The sequence below is a fragment of the Raphanus sativus genome, chromosome 2 (genome assembly GCF_000801105.2).
Source record: "Raphanus sativus cultivar WK10039 chromosome 2, ASM80110v3, whole genome shotgun sequence".
Taxonomy (NCBI): domain Eukaryota; kingdom Viridiplantae; phylum Streptophyta; class Magnoliopsida; order Brassicales; family Brassicaceae; genus Raphanus; species Raphanus sativus.
In genome coordinates, this window is record NC_079512.1 from 19057567 (window position 1) to 19080329 (window position 22763).

The window sequence follows — 22763 nt, forward strand, 5'->3', positions numbered from 1 at the left end:
TTGCATATTTGTATTTTCTATAAACAATTTCACATTAAAAAAGTTGACACGATACACTAGAATTATGACATGATTTGTGGCTAATTGTGATATGAATATACATTTATTGTTGATTTGTATTTTGGTAAACTTTTTATAATATGGTAATAATTAATACATCATCATTAAAGTAAATATATTCAAATAAAACATTAAATAATATAGTAACAAAAAATATATTACAAATTTAAAATATTATTTAATTCTATTTTTCTAATTATTAAAATACTATCTATATTATTAAAAGAGAAGTACTCATATACAATACTCCTTGTTTTTCAATGTTATTTACATTTCCATGTCACTGATGTTAAATAATATTTCATATTTTAATGCTTTGTCTTTTCCACTTTGATTAATGTGTATTCCAAAATTAAATTTGAATTAAATACACAATTAAATAATATTTCATATTTTAATGCTTTGTCTATTCCACTTACATTAATGTGTTTTCTAAAATTAAATTTGAATTAAATACACTTAATTAACTTCTCAATTAAATCAATGTCAAATTCAAAAAAAAATACATTTTTATTGGACAAACAATTCATGGAAATTATAATATCAAATCTTTATTTAACAAATCTGAACGAAAAAATATTACCAAAATTTGAACCGAAACTAGATAATATCCAAACAGATTTACCATTTTGGTATCTAGAGAACCATAACCAAACTTTATCCGAACGAATGAATTTCGGATATTCAAATTTATTTAAATCTTATTTATATACTTCAATATGCTAGCTATTTTCGAGTTAATATCCAAGATATAAGCTATTTTAAATTGTTTAAAATATTTAAAATATAAAAAATAGTCAAAAGTAAACATCTAAAGTAGATAAACAATAATCAAAACACAAAAAATACTTAAAATATATATTTATTCTTCATTCAAATATTCAAGTTAAACCTATTTTTAATTTAGGTACTTTAGCTTACATTACTCAAATTTACATGTTATATATATTTTTATATTTAAGTATATTTAAAAATATATAAATTTTGGAAATTTAAAAATAATTTAAACAGGTTATCAGACCCGCAAAGAACCAAATCAAACCGAAACCAAAATTTATAAATACCCGAATAGAGATAGAATTTTAAAACTCGAAAATATCAAACCCGAATATATTTTAAGCGAATTCGAGTGGATACCCAAATACTCATCCCTAGCTTAATCAATATAAAACGATCAAATATTACAAATATGCTATTTATAAAAATAAATAAAAACTAAAACTGAAAATTAATATCCGTGCTAGTTATATATTAATTGAGAAATTACTTAAGTGACTTTTTCTCAATTGTCGCTCATAAATGAAATTTCACAAATTGTTATAATTTAATTGGTTAGTCGGTTCGGTTCGGGTCGGTTACTTCGGTTTCTCGGTTAGTTCGGTAATGGAAAAATCTGTCGAAAATAACCGATTTGTAAATCGGTTCGGGTCGGTTCGGTTTTCGGTTTTTTCTGGAATTGAAATTAAGAACCGAAAATACCCGATTTCAATTTTTAAACATCAAAACCGAAAAAAATCGGGTATTTTCGGTTATTTTCGGTTAGTCGGTTAATTTCGGGTTAGCCTTATTTTCGGTTTCACCTGAAAGAAAACAAAAAAACGTTAGTGCATTGACAAAAGAAACAACATAAACATATAACATTCATCCTTTCTCAATCATCATAACCAAAAAATCAAGCATTCTGTTAATGAATCTACAACTCTTTGTGATGAACACATATCTAAAGAGGCATAGATTCATAGATACATCAAACATAAAGTTCAAAAAAGATTGAGAACATCCAAAAAATAGAATGAGGGACCAAAAACAAAACACATCATCATCCCCTCAGTCTCGAATCTGAACCTGCAAGTTATAAGAGTTTTAAGAAAATTAAAAACAGAACACTAAAACACAAAGGCACTAACGTAACAAAGGGCAGAATGTACCTCTACGGGTTTGTTTCTTCTCCTGAGTCTGGTAGTGGTAGAGTCTCTACATAATGAGAAAGAGTGAAAGACAGTCAATGATCTTCAAAAAATACATGAGATATATGCAAAGAAGAGTAAAATGCAAAAACAATTACCTAAAGAATCATGGAAATCAAGTTCTTCAAACATCTGAGTCAAACTAGCAACTTTCTCTGCACTGATATTATTCCGAAGCCATTGTTGTGTGCAGACCAGTGCTTCAATCATATATGGCGTGAGGCAACTGCGGAAAGGATCCAGAATCCGCCCACTGGTACTGAAAGCCGACTCTGAAGCCACAGAAGAAACATGAATCGCAAGAACATCCTTTGCTAGCTCTGATAATATTGGGAACTTGACAGAATTACGCTTCCACCATGCTAGAACATTGTAATCAAACCCCATTTTGTTTGAGTTTCTTGGCACAGGCCTTTCCATCAGATATATATCAAGCTCACTAGAAGACTCTTCATTTGCGGCCTTAGAAACCATTTCAGAATATAAAGAATCCCTCCCCTCATACTCCTCCTCGTCATCAGACATCTCAAACAGTGCAATTGTTTCCCCATCATCACTCATGTTTCCTCCACCACTATCACCTTGAGATGGTGGACCTATCTTCTGCACATACTCCTCATAAAGCTGCTTGAGCAGTGCCTTGATCGAGGTTCTCAGATGCTCACTTTCCACACTTCCTTTGCCATATAGCTTGTCGAAACAAATAGATGGAAATACCATCTTGTTTCTAGGATCGAAGATACTCCCAATAATGACCAGCGGATTCATGTTGATGAGCCCATCCCAGTATTTCTCAAACTTTGTCCTCATCTCTCCTGCCTGCGACCGTAGAAGATCATCCCTGCTATTGCTCAGAGCTATCAAATTCCTCTCTATTATCACAATCTCATTGTAACAGCTTGTAGAGGTCACTGTCTTCGATGCTGAAAATGCCAAAGTACTTCCAAAAAACAGCTTCATGAATTTGACTAACCTATACACATTAGTAAATAAAATTAATTTAGTAAAGAGTATTAAATAAAAAAATATAATAGCTTAAGGAATTTGATTTACCTATGCACTTCATTCCATCCTTGAAAGGTTGGAGGCCCAATCCTTTTACTTCCATTCTCTTCTGATTCCTTAAAGTATTCATTATACGGTATATCCTCCGCCAATAACCTCTCAAATGCTACTCTAAACTTGAGAGCGGATGATAGCATAAGATAGGTGGAGTTCCACCGTGTGATACAATCCAGAGATAAGCTTCCTCGACTAACGTTTCCAGTTGTAACCCTCAGCTGAAAAGACTGAAGCCTTGGACCAGATGACCTGACATATTTGACTGCGTTCCTAATAGCTGAAACACTCTCTTTCACCTCAGCTAGACCATCCCTGACTATCAGGTTCAGTATGTGCGCACAACAGCGCATATGCAATAAGGCACCATCTTTGATCAGAGCATTAGGTCCTAGTTGCCTACAAGCTTCAGTGAAGAGACGCAGTGCCTTATCATTACCTTTTGCGTTGTCAACAGTCACCGTGAACACCTTTTCGATTCCCCAATCGTGTAGACACTGACTCAGATGCTCCGCAATGGTCTCTCCTTTGTGATCTGTCACAGGTTTAAAACTGATGATCCTTTTCTGCATATCCCAGTTTCTATCTATCCAGTGCGCTGTGACCACCATGTAGCTGTAGGATGTCGTAGGAGCTGTCCAAATGTCAGTGGTTAAGGAGACCCTCTTCTTCTCCGAGAAAAACAACTCCTTCAATCTTGCTTTCTCTACATAAACATCCCAAAGATATCTTCTGTAGCTGTTTTCCTGCAGTGAACCGTATACATGGGAAGGACATTGTGACAGAATCTCCTAAACCCCTCAGATTCCACAAAAGAAAAAGGCAGCTCATTCAACACAATCATCTCATTCACTGATCTCCTAAACAATGTTGCATCATAGGTAACAGCAGTAAGGACCCCACTACCATCAGTTCCTAAACCCGGCTGCTTCCCACAGCGGCCAATATGGTTGTTCATTGCGCTTGTCCCATTCTTTTTGCTGTCACATCCGATCTGCTGTCCACAGTAGCGACATTTGCAGACGCTCAGATTATCTTCATTTTGAATGAAGTGTTCCCACACTGGTGCCCTGTGAGCTTGTCTTTTCTTTGCCACCGGAGGATGATCAGTACTTGATCTCTCTGTAGCCGATCTTTTCCTTCCAGTAGCGTGTGATTCAGTTCCATCTCCAAGTATCTCATCATTGTCTTCAAATCCTGACATCTGCATAAACAAGAATAAGCCTCGTTCAGTTAGAGAACAGAGAGTAATGTTTGTTAAAATTAAATCAACTCATCTCAAAACCCAAACACAAAAAATATAAACATATCGATTTCCACATAAACACTAAATCAAATATCCATCTCGAATCTTAAACATAAATCAACAATAAACCCCCTATTACAACGACAATCGACTCTTCATGTGACCCATAACGAACCCAAGCTCAAAATCGATTTCAAGAAAAAACCCTAAATCCCAAAACAATCTTAAACACCGAACCCAAGCTCAAAATCGACATAAAACTCTCTCAAAGTGAAGAAGATCTTACCTTCTGGTCAGAATCAAACGAAGAAGAAAGGATTAATAGGGTTTCAGCTTGGGTTCGAAGAAGATGGCGACTCGGGTTTGAGAGAAAGAGAAAAGAGAAAAGAGATTAGGTTAATCGATTTAGATTAGCCGACAATTAGGTTTAAGGTATATATACTTAGGTTAATTTCGGATAACCGATCGGAATAAGTGAACCGAACCGAACCGATGCAGTAACCGAATGTAATTTAAATAACTGCCAATCGGTTTCTTCTTCATAACCGAATGTGAACCGAACCGCACGATTCTCGGTTCGGTTCGGTTCGGACCGGTCGGTTCGGTTAAAAATCCCAGGACTAAGTCCAATGGTTGTAAGATCACTCGATGTGAATAAAGATCCCTTCCGCCCTAGAGAAAAGGATGAAGAAGTTCTTGGTCCTGAAGTACCATACTTAAGTGCAATAGGGGCATTAATGTACTTTGCCAGTCCTACAAGACCTGATATATCATTTGCAGTGAATCTATTGGCAAGGTTTAGTTCATGCCCAACTCGTAGGCATTGGAATGAGATAAAACATATACTTCGTTACCTTCAAGGTACGAAAGACATGGGTATATTTTTTCCTAATCCATCAATAGAAGATTTGATTGGTTTTGCAGATGCTGTGTACATGTCTGATCCCCACAATGCTAGATAACAAACATGATATGTGTTTACTTGTGGTGGAACTGCTATCTCTTGGCGTTCGATGAAGCAAACCATTGCAGCTACTTCTTCCAACCACGCAGAGATTTTAGCCATTTATGAAGCTAGTCGCGAGTGTGTATGGCTAAGATCAGTCATTCAACATATACGAGAAGATTGTGGTCTATCTACGGGGGAAAAAGACCCTACAGTCATGTATGAGGACAATGCTGCATGTATCGCTCAACTCAAAGATGGATACATCAAAGGAGACATGACAAAGCACATTCTACCAAAATTCTTTTTCACTCATGATCTGCAGAAGAATGGTGATGTTCGTGTTGTTCAAGTTCGTTCAAGCGACAATTTGGCTGACTTATTCACCAAGGCGCTACCCACTGCTACGTTCAAGAAGTTGGTTCATCTTATCGGATTACGTCGTCTCAAGGATCTGTACACATGAGGAGAAGTAATTGCGCGCTGCACTCTTTTTCCTTTAACCATGGTTTTTTCCATTGGGTTTTCTTGGTGAAGTTTTTAATGAGGCAGCATCTTACGCGCATAATAGACATCAATGGGAAGTGTTATATTTACATTTATTGTGATGTCGATTATAGGAAGTCTTGCTCACCAAGATTTACTTGTACTTGGTCTCCAAGCTAAACCTTCTCATTGTATCACTATATAAGGAGTTCATTATTTATGGAATAAAACACACCAATTCTTCTCTCTTTTTTTTTCTATTCTTTACTCAAAACACTTATATTCTTATAATATGAAACGAAGAGAGTATTAAAATTCTCTATAGATACTCCATCAATTAGCTGCTCTTACTTTCTTATGATTATTTTTTTCGAGGGTGACAGCTGACAAGTTAGTTATCCTATTTTCATATCTGAAACGCGAGTGTGTTCCCGAGTATTTGTGGGCTCCTAGGGTTGAGAATGAGTTGCCGTATCAAGGATTTTTTTTTTTCAGTTTTGACAACGTTGAGTCTGGGGCCACTACTCATATGCAAGTACTGAAGTGATCCCTTTCCCATGTAGTGTGGTCGCAACATTTATAACCTGGGACTGATAATTAGACAGTAGTTTTATTAGTCGAGTTGTTCGAACATTTATCATCTGGCACAAAAGGTGGGAAATAGACTAAGAATTGTTAATACATAATCCGGCCTAAGAATTGTCAACATTATTAGAAGATAACATCCCTAGAACCGTTTTAAGGTGGAGAACTAGACTAAGAATTGTTAATACATAATCCGGCCTAATTTACATATGGCACAAAAGGGTTCATCAAAACTAGCTAACATGTTAGTCAAAAAAACTGGATTACATATCTCAATTTTAACAAATGATGCAATTTAACATCGATATTTGCTTTACAGAAGTAAATGATATATTAATATCAATTATTTACATTTATAATCTAAATTTGATTATTTAACTTTGTAATCCCTTAGACATTATTTAAGAAGTGATTTTTTAAGTTTGCATATTTGTATTTTCTATAAACAATTTCACATCAAAAAAGTTGACACGATACACTAGAATTATGACATGATTTGTGGCTAATTGTGATATGAATATACATTTATTGTTGATTTGTATTTTGGTAAACTTTTTATAATATGGTAATAATTAATACATCATCATTAAAGTAAATATATTCAAATAAAACATTAAATAATATAGTAACAAAAAATATATTACAAATTTAAAATATTATTTAATTCTATTTTTCTAATTATTAAAATACTATCTATATTATTAAAAGAGAGTACTCATATACAATACTCCTTACTTTTCTGTGTTATTTACATTTCCATGTCACTGATGTTAAATAATATTTCATATTTTAATGCTTTGTCTTTTCCACTTTGATTAATGTGTATTCCAAAATTAAATTTGAATTAAATACACAATTAAATAATATTTCATATTTTAATGCTTTGTCTATTACACTTACATTAATGTGTTTTCTAAAATTAAATTTGAATTAAATACACTTAATTAACTTCTCAATTAAATCAATGTCAAATTCAAAAAAAAAATACATTTTTATTGGACAAACAATTCATGGAAATTATAATATCAAATCTTTATTTAACAAATCTGAACGAAAAAATATTACCAAAATTTGAACCGAAACTAGATAATATCCAAACAGATTTACCATTTTGGTATCTAGAGAACCATAACCAAACTTTATCCGAACGAATGAATTTCGGATATTCAAATTTATTTAAATCTTATTTATATACTTCAATATGCTAGCTATTTTCGAGTTAATATCCAAGATATAAGCTATTTTAAATTGTTTAAAATATTTAAAATATAAAAAATAGTCAAAAGTAAACATCTAAAGTAGATAAACAATAATCAAAACACAAAAAATACTTAAAATATATATTTATTCTTCATTCAAATATTCAAGTTAAACCTATTTTTAATTTAGGTACTTTAGCTTACATTACTCAAATTTACATGTTATATATATTTTTATATTTAAGTATATTTAAAAATATATAAATTTTGGAAATTTAAAAATAATTTAAACAGGTTATCAGACCCGCAAAGAACCAAATCAAACCGAAACCAAAATTTATAAATACCCGAATAGAGATAGAATCTTAAAACTCGAAAATATCAAACCCGAATATATTTTAAGCGAATTCGAGTGGATACCCAAATACTCATCCCTAGCTTAATCAATATAAAACGATCGAATATTACAAATATGCTATTTATAAAAATAAATAAAAACTAAAACTGAAAATTAATATCCGTGCTAGTTATATATTAATTGAGAAATTACTTAAGTGACTTTTTCTCAATTGTCGCTCATAGATGAAATTTCACAAATTGTTATAATTTAATTGGTTAATGAATTTTATTAATTATTTATTTTAATCTGATCTAAAGATAAAAGGTAACTCTACAACCTATTAATACAAGTTACTAAATAATACAATAATATTACAAATAATGATTATGGTAACTAATTGTAGAATTATAGAAAGAATATAATGTCTCCTCAGTTTTTGTTAAATATTTTTATAGAAATAAAATAATGGTTACATATTCATATATAAACATTTATACTTCTACGTAAGGCATTCTTAGAAATTTTAATGTTTTCCAAAACCCACACATGAATTATAAATCATTTATAAAGATTTTTAAATTATTCAAGAACATTTCTATTCTATCTTTCAAAATCATTTTATCAGACTTCATATATTCATTTGTAAGACATAGACATAAAATGTTATAAAATCATTTGTAAATTCCTCTAAATCTATTGATTGTTGTATAAATAAATAGTTATATTATTTCACACTTCTTATTATATACTAAACTATATTTAATCATATCCATAACTTTTTTTTAACAAATATTTTGAAAAATAAAACACATAAAATAATTTTATTTTTGTTAAATTTAAATTAAATAAATTGAAAATAATAAAGTAAATCAAAAACGTTAGTGAAGAAAATCTAGAAATCTGATGTCGGAGTTAGAAGGTTAGAGTATCTACGTTTTTCACATATTAAATATTATTTTCTTTTTAATTGAGAAGTCACTTTTGTAATTTTTGTTTACATGTCGACCATATAGAGAATTTGAGAAAAGAATATTATAATTTGATTAGATACAAGATTTTTAATTTTTATTTATCTTATGAATAAAAAATCAGTTTAGAACCAACTTTTATTAGTATCCAAACGACCTAAATATATTGCACATTATAATATAGCAATAAAGTATTTATAAACTTTATAAAGATTTTCAAAAATAATTTATAGAATTGATATAGTAGTTTTATATTCCTATGTAGTTTGATATAAATATGTAGAGAATGTGTTACAATTGTATTGTTTTAAATTTTTAAAACTTAAAGACATATAACTCTAGCTCATAATTATATAAAAATTAAAAATTTTAATATTATATACCTTCAAAACTTAAGTAATTTAAAAAAAAACTGAATCATGAATATTATATATAACTAATTTTAGTACAATTATCAATACAAACTATCAAAAAATATTTAAAATAATCATATTTATCCTTTTCAAAAATAATTATTCTAAGAAAAATATTTAACAAAAACACACAATGATAAAAATATATTTTGAAAAATACAATAAATATATTATTACAAAACATTCACATCCGCGAAATCACGGATATCCACCTAGTTGTTTATTATTAAAAGGTTCTTCAAAATTTTATGCAATTTTAAAAATTATAATTTTTAATCTTAACTATAACCTTTGTTTTTTTTACATATACAAATTTTAGAAATACTATTTAGTTTTTTTAATAATCATAAAATCAATCTTTTAAAAAAATTATACAAGTTGATTTGATATACTTTAACCAAAAGAAATAGACAATATGTAAAATTTCCTCATCTTTTCTATTTATGTGAATTCACATAACCTTTTAATGTGTGTCTTTTGCATGTCTCAGACCTCAATTGGAACAACTGATGAAGAAACATTAACAATATGCTGCCGAAAATATATTCTATCATTAATTTTTTTTCAGTAAAGTGATTGGTAAAGTAGTAGAAATATACAATTTTCAAAGTATCATAAAAGTTAATATATAATGTATTTATTTTAAAATTAAATACATATAAATTAAAATATTTAGTAATAATATATTTGTTATTCAATTTAATCAATGTTATTTAATTATATAAAGTAAATTAAATTTCAAATGTGAAATATTATTAATTTAAAAAATAAAAGTAAAATTTAAATAAAAGTAAAATTTATTTTAAATATAAGATTTATTTTTGGATATAAAATAATTTTTGATATTATTAAATAAAATAATTAGTTATATATAAATTTCTTGTTATTTGTTTATTGGTAGAGCAGTAAAATTCATATATAATATTATCATAAAATTAATATATGACATATAATTTATTTATTTTTCAATAATTTAGATATTTTTATTATATAATATATAATTTATAAATATATATTGAGTTATGTTTTTATTAAAAATAATGAATGATATGTGTAATTATATAAATTATATTATATCTTAAATGTAAATATTTTTCTTTTAAAAAAGTTAAAAGTATTTAATCGCAACTTTTTCTTTAAAAAAATAATTTTTATTATAAACATAATTTATATTACTAATAAAATTAATTAATTATATATAATTATTTGGGGAATTTTCAAAAATACCACTTTGAAGGTACCATTATTCATCTTTACCACTACTAAGTACACATTTTCAAAATACCTTATTTATTAAAATGTTAAAGACTCTTATATCTTTGTTTTTATATGTTTTTCAAAATTTTAATCCAAAATTCTAAATCCTAAACCCCCAATTCTAAACCCTAAACCCTAAATCTTCATCTCTAAACCCTAAACCCTAAACTATATACCCTAAATTCAATATCCTAAACCCTAAACCCTGAAACCTCAACTACAAACCTTAAATCCTCAACTCTAAACCCTAAACTTTATACCCTAAACCCTAAAACATCAAATCTAAACCCTAAAACATAAAATCTAAACCCTAAATCCTAAACGTTCAAATCTAAACCCTTCATTAAAAGTAGTGGTAAAAGTGGTTAGTGTAAACATGAAAAGTGGTACTATGAAAATGGTATTTTTGGCAATTTCTCTAATTATTTTTAAATCTTTATATATTCTAAATGTAAATGCTTTACCAAAAGCTCTATATGAGTAACATCTTACCAAAAAAAAACAGAGCTGTACCAATCAAAGAGTAAAAGACATTTGGAAAGCATTAACATTTTGTAAATGTTTTTCTAAATGCTATTGTGATAAATGTTGATTAGATAATAATAAACACTAGATCTTGACCCGCCAACTGGGCGGGTATTTATTTTATGTTTTTAATATTTTTTATTTATATTAAATGATGAATTTGTAATATTTACCAATAAATCTATATTCAAAATTAATTTTTTCAGTTATAATAAAAATTAAAATTAAAAGCTTAATAAAATATTATGATATAAAATTTCAATTTCTTAATTAAATAATATAGAAGTAGGTCATAACTTTTTTCTAACTTCAAAATCTTAGCATCCCAAATAAAATCAATTTACAAATACATAAAATATATAAACATATTTGGAATTATAATTTCTATTAAAATATTTTTTATAAAATAATTTATCGATGTTGTTGTTTATTTCTAGAGCTTGATCCGTGACCGTATAAATATTTTCTTTCATTTTAATTTTTTTCCTTTGTACTAATGTTATATATATATATATATATATATATATATATGTGTGTGTGTGTGTGTGTGTGGGATTAGTACACGATTGTTATATTAGTATACGGGTCAAAATGAAATGTTATATTAGTATACGATTGCAAATTATGTATAATATTTATAACATGTAGTTGCAGGATCACACGTAAGTGATGACACAATAATTTTCTTACTATACCATATGAGATTTTTATTATTATTAAATGTGGTAAATTTAGAATTAGGAAATTCATTTATTAAACTGAAAAGACAGCATTAATAAAACTATAAATAATTTTGAATTTTGATATAACATAGAAGGAAAATTAAATTTTATACTAGGACAACACATTAACTCAACTAAAAAAGACAAACATTAAAATAGATAGTTTAATGAGAAATTGCCAAAAATACCATTTTCATAGTACCACTTTTCATGTTTACACTAACCACTTTTACCACTACTTTTAATGAAGGATCTAGATTTAAAAGTTTAGGATTTAGGGTTTAGATTTGATGTTTTAAGGTTTAAGGTATATAGTTTAGGGTTTAGAGTTTAAGATTTAGGGTTTAGAGTTAAGGATTTAGGGTTTATAGTTTAGACTTTAGGGTTTAGGATATTGAATTTAGGGTATATAGTTTAGGGTTTAGGGTTTAGAGTTGAAGATTTTGGGTTTAGGGTTTAGAATTGGAGGTTTAGGAATTAGAATTTGGGATTAGAATTTTGAAAAACATATAAAAACAAAGATATAAGAGTCTTTACCATTTTAATAAATAAGGTATTATTGAAAATGTGTCTTTAGTGGTGGTAAAGATGAATAATGGTACCTTGAAAGTGGTATTTTTGAAAATTCCCCTAGTTTAATTTATATTAGGACATCAAACTAATTCAACTGAAAAAAACAAACATTAAAATAGGAAACTTAATTTAATTTTCAGTGGCATAAGAATTTAAATAACTACAAAAAAACTTAGGGGTATTTTCTAAGTGTACTTCTATTTTAATAATAAAGATAATGTTTATGCTAATGCTCTACCAATCAAGCTTCACTAATAACGTAACTAGGTGATTTTCCCGTGCTCATGCACGGATATAGATATTTATAAAGTAAATATACTACAATAATTAACTGACATTTTATTTTTAATTTTATATTAATTTATAATTGTATGCATAATTTATATTATTAATATTTTATTACTTTAATTAGAAATAAAATTTTAGATATGTTGTAGGTTGTTAGTTTTGTTGTTTTTACAGTCGATTTAATTATCATTTGGATATATTGGTTTGTATTTATTTCTTTGAATTCGATTATAATACTTTTATTTTAAATATATTAAAATTTTGATTAATTTTTTTTATTTGTATTTATGTTGGTTGGTTGTCTTTTATATTGTTTAAAATTATGTTATAAAATAAATAATATTTATTTTTCTAATATCAAGATTATCTAGGTGAAATTTTATTTTATGAATTCACATTATATACAAATATATATTTTTCATCTAAGAAAATATAGATATAAATAAAGTATTTTATTACTTCAAAAGTATATTTTATGTTATCTTTTAAATGGAATATTACTATTTTGTGAACTTTCATTTTTAATGAAATCATATTATATAGGCATATATTTTTGTTTTTAAATTTGTTTTTAAACTTTATAAATATTTCCTTTTTATTATATATGTTATTTGGAAAATTTTAAAAAGGAAACTAAATAAAAAATCAAAAAATATTTAAATATAATAATTATAATTCATTAAGGGTATCCGTGTAATCAACCATCGTGAAAGTTAACATGAATGCGAGACATAGAAAACTAACTTCTCAAATAATATTATAGAGATATAATGTCAATATGTAAATTTAGTATTATGTGGCTTTGGCATTTTGTCATACACTAAGAGCTATAGAAAATTGATAAGCCCAACTAGAATGTTGTTTGCGGCTGCAGTAATAATATCAGTTTAAGTTTAAAGTGTTCCTCGTCTATCTAATTAAAGTTGAAGTACCCATTAGAAATGTTTGGAAACATGCATAACTATTTTAAATGAAGATTGTTTAGACATAAGAATAGCAGTTAAAAATTAACAATGTTGACAATCCATTAAAAACTAATCGAGGCCCAATCTATCTTATTTTAAGGTCGTCAAATTTGAACTACAAAAACCCATAAATATAATCGAATGTAGTAATATCTATAAGAATACATAAAATTTTATTATAACTATATTTTTATAATAATTAAATTAAATAATGATTTTTAAAATATATATAACCCGTAGATAACCACAAAATTAAGCGGAGCGGGTGTGGGTATAAAATTATTTGTCTGCGGGTTGTGCGGATCATATTTTTTAATCAAAACAAAATTGAAAATGCGCCAACCGGTAGTTCGACCTGTAACTCCGCCTTAACTGTGCGTATACCAGATCAATTTTTAAATTGCTATTATTTAATAAAATATATTTTGATTACAATTTATAAAAAAAATATGATTACAAAAAAAGAATATAATCATAAATAAAAATGAAAAATCAAAAATTAAATTTAAAACAAAAAATATATCCGCCCTTTTAAGGGCGGATCAAAATCTAGTTATATATTACGAGTGATTAATTCAATAAAATATTATTAAAACCAGATCATTTATATTTTTAAATATAAAATAACATTTCAAACAGCGGCTATGCCTCAATAAAATAACTATTTGACTTTTTATTTTCCAAAGTCCACTGCATATAGATTTGAACCGTTCTTGTTTAGACGTGGACACGTTTAGGGTTACTTCTGTACTATATATAGAAACAGAAAAGTTATGCTTCAGACATCGGCAAATAATCTTATCTATTAATACAAAACTCGTCTTGTGTTTCATTTCACAAAAGTAATGGAAACCCCAATCATCACCAGTCACACAAATCTTCTATCGAAGATAGACCTAGAGAAGCAAAACCCTACCCACATTGTTCCAACAATATCTGAGCTTAAAACAGAAGCAAGGTCTCTCTTCTCCTTAGCCTTCCCCACGATCCTCGCCGCGCTTATCCTCTATGTTCGCTCAGCCATCTCAATGCTCTTCCTAGGTCATATTGGTGAACTAGAACTCGCTGGTGGCTCCTTGGCCATTGCCTTCGCCAACATCACTGGGTACTCGGTTCTCGCAGGCCTTGCACTCGGCATGGACCCACTATGTTCTCAAGCCTTTGGAGCTGGCAAGCCAACACTCCTCTCACTAACGCTTCAACGAACCGTGCTTTTCTTGCTCACTAGCTCCCTTGTAATCGTCGCTCTATGGCTCAACCTAGGGAACATCATGATCTCTCTCCATCAAGATCCAAGTATCGCATCGTTGGCTCAAACATATATCCTCTTCTCTATTCCTGACTTGCTCACCAACTCTATTCTTAACCCTCTTCGTATATACCTTCGAGCACAAGGCATCACAAGTCCACTAACTATTGCAACACTAGCCGGCACCATCTTCCACATACCAATGAACTTTCTCCTAGTTTCTTACTTTCAATTGGGTTTCATTGGTGTTTCGATGGCTGCGGCCGCTTCAAATCTCTTTGTTATCGTTTTCCTTGTGGCCTACGTTTGGGTCAAAGGTCTACACGAGCCAACGTGGACCCGCCCTAGCTCAGAATGTTTCAAAGACTGGGGTCCACTGGTTAGTCTGGCAATACCGAGCTGCGTGGGAGTATGTTTAGAGTGGTGGTGGTACGAGATCATGACCGTTCTTTGTGGCCTACTCATAAACCCTCAAACTCCAGTGGCAGCTATGGGCATTCTTATCCAAACGACGTCGTTGCTTTACATTTTCCCATCGTCTCTAGGGTTTGCAGTTTCCACTCGTGTTGGTAACGAACTCGGATCAAACCGACCAAACACGGCTAGGTTATCAGCCATTGTGGCCGTTACCTTCGCTGGAGTAATGGGTATGACGGCCTCTGCGTTTGCTTGGGGTGTAAGCGACGTCTGGGGACGGATTTTCACCAACGATTTAGATATCATCCGACTAACTGCGGCTGCGCTGCCGATCCTCGGGCTCTGCGAGCTCGGGAACTGTCCGCAAACAGTAGGTTGCGGGGTTGTTAGAGGCACCGCAAGGCCGTCTAAAGCTGCCAACATTAACCTAGGCGCGTTTTACCTTGTCGGAACGCCGGTAGCTGTTGGGCTAACGTTTTGGGCCGGGTATGGATTTTGCGGGCTTTGGATAGGTCTTTTCGCGGCACAGATATGTTGTGCTGCTATGATGCTTTATGTCGTGGCTACTACAGATTGGGAGGGAGAAGCGATGAGAGCTAGAAAGCTTACGTGCAGTGAAAGCGTTGATGTGGTGATTACAGCGCAAAGTAACGGTGATTTAACTGAACCATTAGTTTACGTTGTCACCGTTGCTGCTGACCACTAATCGAATGCATTTGCGTTTTTTTTATTCTTTCTTTTTTTTGTTTTACTTGGAATGGTCGTTCCTTTTGGGGAGGGTATTTTGATACTTTGTAACTTTTGTGGAGATAGAAAACGAAAAAATTATATTCATTGTTTTTCACCCCGATGTAACTTTGTCCTAAATTTTTGTAGTTTTGTACTCTATGCCGTTTTGTAAAAAAAAACATGTGTAACCGTTTAATGTTCTAAAATTCGCAAGCCTTTTCTCCAAAAAAAAATCTAATTAATTCAGATAAGAAAAAAAAACTCGTTGTACAACTCTTATATATCACACACTACATATTTATTTACGGTATAAAATTATATTTCCATATTTAAATTTTGAGTTGTTAAAGTTTTTATGATTAAATTTTAAATTTCTTTTCATGTCATATGGATTTGCAACAAATCATGTGTAGCCCAATGAAAAATATCAGTAAATTCAGTTCTTAAATTGTTATCTAATCGAAATAAATAATCAATTGGTAATATATCATAACATAAGGCTTTTGGTCAAAAAAATATCATAATATCACATTCTAAAATTATCACAATAGTTATGAATGATACTGATCAATGGCTGGGTTTGGACAGGTGGTATGTTTTTTTTGGTAAAAACAGGTGGAATGTTTGTCGTGCAAGCCAAACTACATGGCTTACATGCATATCTTGCTTGAGTTCACAGCTTGTTCTGTTGGACCAGCTTGTCTCATCAACTGGGCAAAAAAAAAATACACCAAAAAAATATATGGGAAATTAGGTGAAATAACCAAACAAAAACACATAATTCATTATCTAACCAAATCACACCCTCTCTCTTCTTTTCTCTTCATATTTCTCTCTAACATCTTTTGACAAAACTAATTTCACTTTCTTTTTTGGTTATACCACAAATAAGCCCAAAATAGATCCAGTTCCGGATCATATGTATGAAAGTTTATTTTAGTTGAATAGCGCATAACTCGAGCATAAAAACCATCTGTTGCAAGAATATTTTAATTTGTTTACAAAAAAAAAGAATCATTTTAATTTACAATTTTATATACCTGAAAATATGTCTCAAACTTTGCGCGGAGTTCACTGTGCTCCTTCTTAATATGGCGCACTGCTTCTTTCATTCTTCAAAGTGAAAATATTATTTATGAAATTAGGTAAATAAAAACAAACAGTTTCGATCATTATATCCCATGGCTAAATGAAGCCTTGTATGTAAAATAACTGAATATTCTTTTTTTTTTCTTTTAATAATTGAATAATAAAAATGAAAAGAACGTACTTACCCTTCTATGTTGCCAGCTTGGAGAAGTATGTTTGCCTTCTCAAGTTCATTGTTAATTTTGATGGCACCGATGCTGAGAAAAAAAAACTCAACATTTATATTTCAATGTTTATTTTGTATTTAGTTTTAGAACCACATTGCAAAATAAAAACACTAGCCTAAAAGAGTTTCAAAAAAAAAAAAAAACACTAGCCTGGCGCTGCTGCTTTTTAACCGATTAATGCATTTGGTAATCTTGGGTAGCTCTATTGGCTCCCGCGCCCTTTTCAGATATAATCAACATTGCTTTACATAAGTAAAAAATGATGGCAAACAAGTACCAAATTATAGCCAAGGTCAATTTAACCATATATTTAACGTAAATTTTTTGGTGAATGTATCAACACTAGAATACAAAAACATGAGTGCATCCATTTCATCAAGTTATTGTCAAATGTTCCACCTATTTCAACATGTTTCATTGATATACAAATATAGAAACCCAAACATTAGAAAGAGATGTTATAGAAACTTGTTTTACTTTGTATATAAAAAGATACGTAGAATTGTGTCCTAGATCTTGCAGTTGTGCATCTGCTCTTAACTAGATATAGGTTAATTTTACAGAATTCACCAACGCAGTTATATACAGATCGAACTCTCCATTTACTTCGAACACTATATAAAATCAATATGATGCATTCCATGGATATATCAAGCGGATTTTGTTATACAAAGAGATAGGAGACTCACAATTCATGTTCCAAAGCAGCAACAACATTAGGGGAATCTCTGAAATAGAGAGTTATTATTTCTACAATAAAATAAGGGCTTGAGTCTTTCTCCAATGCTTCTATCTGAGTATACTGACAATTGAGGTAGCCCTGGGTCAATAATTTTTCAGAAAATTTTAGACAAAATTTCTAATAAATGATGAAACGCTTTTAGATATTTTCAACCGCAACTTTTCAATATTGTTATTTTTAACAAAGATCTAACGGTGACGCTCTCAGTAGATATTAGAATGTAAAAATTAACGGGATTTTTTTTGTTAAAACTGAAAATAAACCGGAACGGTATGCCTTCAATAGACGCTTATATGATCATCAGTTTGAAATATACTAACCTCGTCAAAGAAAGATTGTCTCATCTCTTGAAGTTTTAGATGTATAGCTTTTATATCCATTGAATATGAAATTATATGTTTGGAAATAAGTTTTCTGAAATGCAGAAGAATGATATGGGGTAAAAGAGTGAAATATGTATGTTCTTCCACCTCATAAATCTATATATTTATACAGCAATAAAATGAAAGCATAAAATTTTAAATTAATGAAAAAAATCTTGCAACCTCTTTTTATCTAGATTTGCAAGAAAATAAAGAAAAAGTGTATGTAGTTGAAGCAAAACAGGTGATTTGTAGGATTGCTTAGTATCATATTGGATTTTTTAGTAGATTATTGATTTATAGATTTTATACGGATTCGGAAATCTAAATAAAATTGTGCACTATTGAATTACTGATTTTAACTTCCTTAGTAAATTCATATTATATTTTTATGATGCTTAAATACTAATTCAAATTATGTTCTATTGAATATAAATTCATAGTGAATTTGATTTTATTTTTAACAAATAATCAAGTAAAGAAAATTTAAATTTGAAAAACGATAATTTATAAAACAAAAAAAATCACATGTTATATTTTAAAATTAGATATATGTTTATAGATTTTTAATTTTTTATATATTTTCAAATCAGTTAAAATACATAATCTGGAAACAATAGTTGAGCCTAGGTGTAATATGGTTCTATAAATCTGAAATTTCAAGAAAGCCTGATACCAAATCTTGAAAAGTAAATACATAATCTGGAAACAATAAATATTTTGGGAATACTAGAATTCTTGGTTCAAAAGACTAGAATTCTTTCTTTAGATGAAAGACAATTTGATAAAAAAAAAATTTAAATTGTCTTGAACGTGTAAGTTCCTTTAGTAGAAGTCTCGATGTCACAAAACGCATATGAGATGGCTACTTTCGGACAGGCCTTAACCATTCACTCCAACATACTATGTTACCGCCAATAGGAATCTTCGTTTCTGTTTTCTCTTAGGCTGTGTTTGTGCATTTGGCTAGCTAGGAACTCTCTGATCCTTCGAAAACCATGATCTCTCATCTATGGATTGTATAGCTCAAGAAATTGGAATTTGATATGTACACATACAGAGTCTTGATTGACATGGTTCTTTGGAGCTTGGCTCGTGCATGTTCAAGGGCGCGGAGTCTGTCATGCTGTTGTTGTGTTATACAAGGACAAAAATGTGTAACACATCTACACTGAATGAAGAACTAAGACGTGTGTGACATGGAGAGTTTTCATTGCCTGAATCTTATTTGGACGTTATTTACAAATTAAAAAGTCTCAGATTATAAATTAGAAGACTTGGTGATGCTATGTTTTAAGAAAATATATATTACACAATAGGAAAGATTGGGGCAGATATATCGTGGCTTAGATTTATGGGGAAATTTAAGCTTTTGCATTGTATTCTGGTAGAAAGACAAAAAGGTTTTGGGGTCTCAGAGATAAGTTTTTGTAATCGTTAGTGCCGGTCCGGCTTCAAGTGGCGCGCATCGAAGAAATGCTGCCCCTCCAAAATAATTTTTTTATTACATATCTAAGTATGTAATCAGAACAAAATAAGGTATTTATCAAAAAAATTTTTTTACATTTTTTATATTTTTTTAACTTCAAATAAAATATTTTTGCGGATTCTATTAGAACTAGACAAAATATCCGTAAATTTTGATTCGTTAACGATTCGACTCGAACCAAAAATCCGGATATACATAACTTTACGAAACAAATCAAATCAAATACTAATATGTAATATCCGTATAAAAATGAAGCAAATTAAATATAATTTAATTTATAATAATATATGCTTCTTCAGATTTCTGAAATCTTAAAATACAAAAATTTACAAAAAATAAAGAAAATAAAAATAATTTTACATGGAAGATTGGAAGAAGCAATACTTCCAGCGGGCATAACAATCAAATAAGTGAATAAAAAGATACAATTTTTACAAAAATGCTGACAAAAACAAATGTATCTTTATATATAAAAGAAATAAATGGTTTTAAAAAAAGAAACTAAATTGTTAAAAATAAAATAACTAAGGGATTTTTAAAAGATATAGTATTCCATTTAGTCATAGGATCGTATCTTACCTAAGATTGAGACCACGTCTCATTTGTAATCCTCAAAAAGGGAAAATCAAATTTACAAAAGAAAGTATGTTCGAACCTTCCACCAGTAAGCCAAATTAACTAGCACCTACAACCACTACACCAAAGGAACTTAATTGTTTTTGGCGCCCCTAAATACACTATGAACACTGGCACCTAAAATCCTTGCTTTATGGGCTTTAGTCCAGGGCCGGCCCTGGTAATCGTGATAAACAAAGGTTAGTTCATGCAGAGAGTAGCTCAAGAATGATCCGTCTCAAGCGTGTATGATGTTGAGTAATTCAGATGAAACAGATATGTGTAAAGTTTGTTTAAAGGATTCTTAATAAAGAGATATGTGGTATCAAATCCCATATGTTTTTGCTGGTTTCGTTTTATTATAGACTTTACACGAACATCATCAGCAAAACCATCCGACTGGCTAAAGAATGGCAACATGCTTCTTGGCGATCTCAGAACAAAGTTGCAGGTTGTGGCTGGCACTTCATCGACTCATCACAGCAGGCTCTAGGTTAAGGCTCTACGGTGGAAGTTTTCGTCGCTTCACCTCTATTGGCGGAGGCTGTGTCTATCCGTGAGGCTCTCTTTTATGCAAAATCTCCCCCATTTCTCCAAAATATGTCTCAAATTAGAAATACAAATGCTCATCAATGCACTTCTCTCAAAACAAGGTCCAATAGAGCTCTGCGAAATCAATTTAGATATCGAGACACTAGCATTTTCTTTCTCTTATGTTTCCTTCTTTTTTTTTATTCTTAGGAGCTTGAATTTTAAAGTGGATGCGATTGCCAAATCTGCTCTTCGTAAGTTAAACATATCTTTGCCTTTGAAAAACTTTAATCAATTGGTAGTTAAAAAAATGTCTCAATGTCGTTAAAATTGGCTTACAAACGATTATTTTTATACAATAGTTTCTGAAAATGATGATATTGAAATGGAATTTGAACGTGCTTTTAGACTTCTAGACCCAGGCAAGTCCATACTTTTGTCAACTTCTATACCCATGTTGATTCATTTTTGTTTGAGAGCATGTTCGAATTTAAAAAATGTAAGAGCAATTCTTAGAAGGTTCACTTTTAAATTATAAATTCACTTTTAAATTATAAAACATCAAAGCCAATAATATAGAATTATACATTTTGTAACTATTTTTCGAAAATAAATATGTAAAATTATTGACTCTTAGAAAGAATAATCAGTGGATTAAAAAATATAATCTGATCAAATCCTTTAGAGATAACATACACATAAAATGAATTAATTAATTTTAAAACTTTTACTGGATTTCTTGACAAAATATTTTTTTTTGTTAAAGGGTTTTCATTAATATAAATATAACTATTCTTTTACAAGGAGCAAACAAGCACCATTACAAGAAATTAAAACAGAGGAAAGGAAGAACATACTAGCTGATAGTACCAGAACCAGAAAGAAGAGCAGCAAAGGAGAAGCTCACGGAGGATCATACCAAAACTGAGTAAGGAGAGGCCCATGAGGATTGCCTTGAACAGTCATTGGAGAACACCTATCTCGAAGCCCAAAAAGTATAGTTTTGAAGACCTTAGATGAAGGGATGGTGAGACCATCATGTAGTCACCTATTAGGTTCCCCCAAATTTCGTAATCGCCGCTTTCCTAGCCTGCAGCAAACCTAAACGTAACCATTTATCATGATGAGCATTAGGCAGCCATAGAAGAATATCCACCCAAGCTGTAGGATAGATTTGGATATCGAGTCTCATCATTATAGATCTCAAACGGTAGAGGAGAAATTACATTGAAAGAACAAGTGGTCTCGGCATTCATTTTGGGGCCCACAGAGCAAGTAGCTGACCAGTGAGTCTGGATCTCGGGATGAGATACCATCCAGTGTAGGGTTTCTGTTTAAAGTGAAGAGCCAAGTGGTGGCGGCATGCTTATGCACATAAGCTTTATGCCAAACTAATGGAGCCCAAGATTACAGTGGTCTATGTCTCCTGATTGCACTAGATATTGCTTTAGAAGAGAAGGAGAAAGACTATTGTTGACAGAAAGGCGAGAAGCTGAACCTGCCTCTCCGATCTTGTAAATTAAGCAAAAGCCAACCCTCATCTTTTCTCAAATCTGCCACTGGTAGAGGAGATATGGTATTCCCAAGTAAACGTCTGAGTCAAGAAACTCAGCTAAAGGACCAAATGGAGTCCACAGGTCCCACTAAAAGAAAGTTGAGTCTCCATTACGCACTCTAATTTAAAAAAAATTGAAGTGTCTTTTGGTCTCAGACT

The 22763-nt window shown here is 30.4% G+C and overlaps 2 protein-coding genes across 2 annotated transcripts; one reads left to right on the forward strand and one right to left on the reverse strand.

Annotated features, from left to right (window-relative positions):
• The first annotated feature begins 14444 nt into the window (after positions 1 to 14444).
• On the forward strand, positions 14445 to 15971 carry LOC108841520 (protein DETOXIFICATION 52). The gene has a single exon (XM_018614280.1). It carries the CDS (start codon positions 14445 to 14447, stop codon positions 15969 to 15971), a length of 1527 nt encoding a protein of 508 aa, XP_018469782.1.
• Positions 15972 to 16501: 530 nt separating this feature from the next.
• Positions 16502 to 18481, reverse strand: LOC108841637 (pseudo histidine-containing phosphotransfer protein 2). The gene is made up of 6 exons (XM_057002623.1): positions 18373 to 18481; positions 18000 to 18130; positions 17461 to 17529; positions 17269 to 17340; positions 17035 to 17107; positions 16502 to 16704 (listed from the first exon to the last, which is right to left on the reverse strand). Exons 1-6 carry the CDS (start codon positions 18430 to 18432, stop codon positions 16645 to 16647), a joined length of 465 nt encoding a protein of 154 aa, XP_056858603.1. The 5' UTR covers positions 18433 to 18481; the 3' UTR covers positions 16502 to 16644.
• Positions 18482 to 22763: the final 4282 nt, after the last annotated feature.

What these genes read in the sequence shown, in the direction of transcription:
- LOC108841520 (XM_018614280.1), top strand. Translation starts at nt 14,445, where the DNA reads ATGGAAACCCCAATCATCACCAGTCACACAAATCTTCTATCGAAGATA.
- LOC108841637 (XM_057002623.1), bottom strand. Translation starts at nt 18,432, where the DNA reads ATGGATATAAAAGCTATACATCTAAAACTTCAAGAGATGAGACAATCT. An exon ending in TTAAAAAGCAGCAGCGCCAG is followed by an intron (nt 17,341 to 17,460) that starts GCTAGTGTTTTT and finishes TTTTTTTCTCAG; the next exon opens with CATCGGTGCCATCAAAATTA. An exon ending in CAAGCTGGCAACATAGAAGG is followed by an intron (nt 17,108 to 17,268) that starts GTAAGTACGTTC and finishes TTCACTTTGAAG; the next exon opens with AATGAAAGAAGCAGTGCGCC.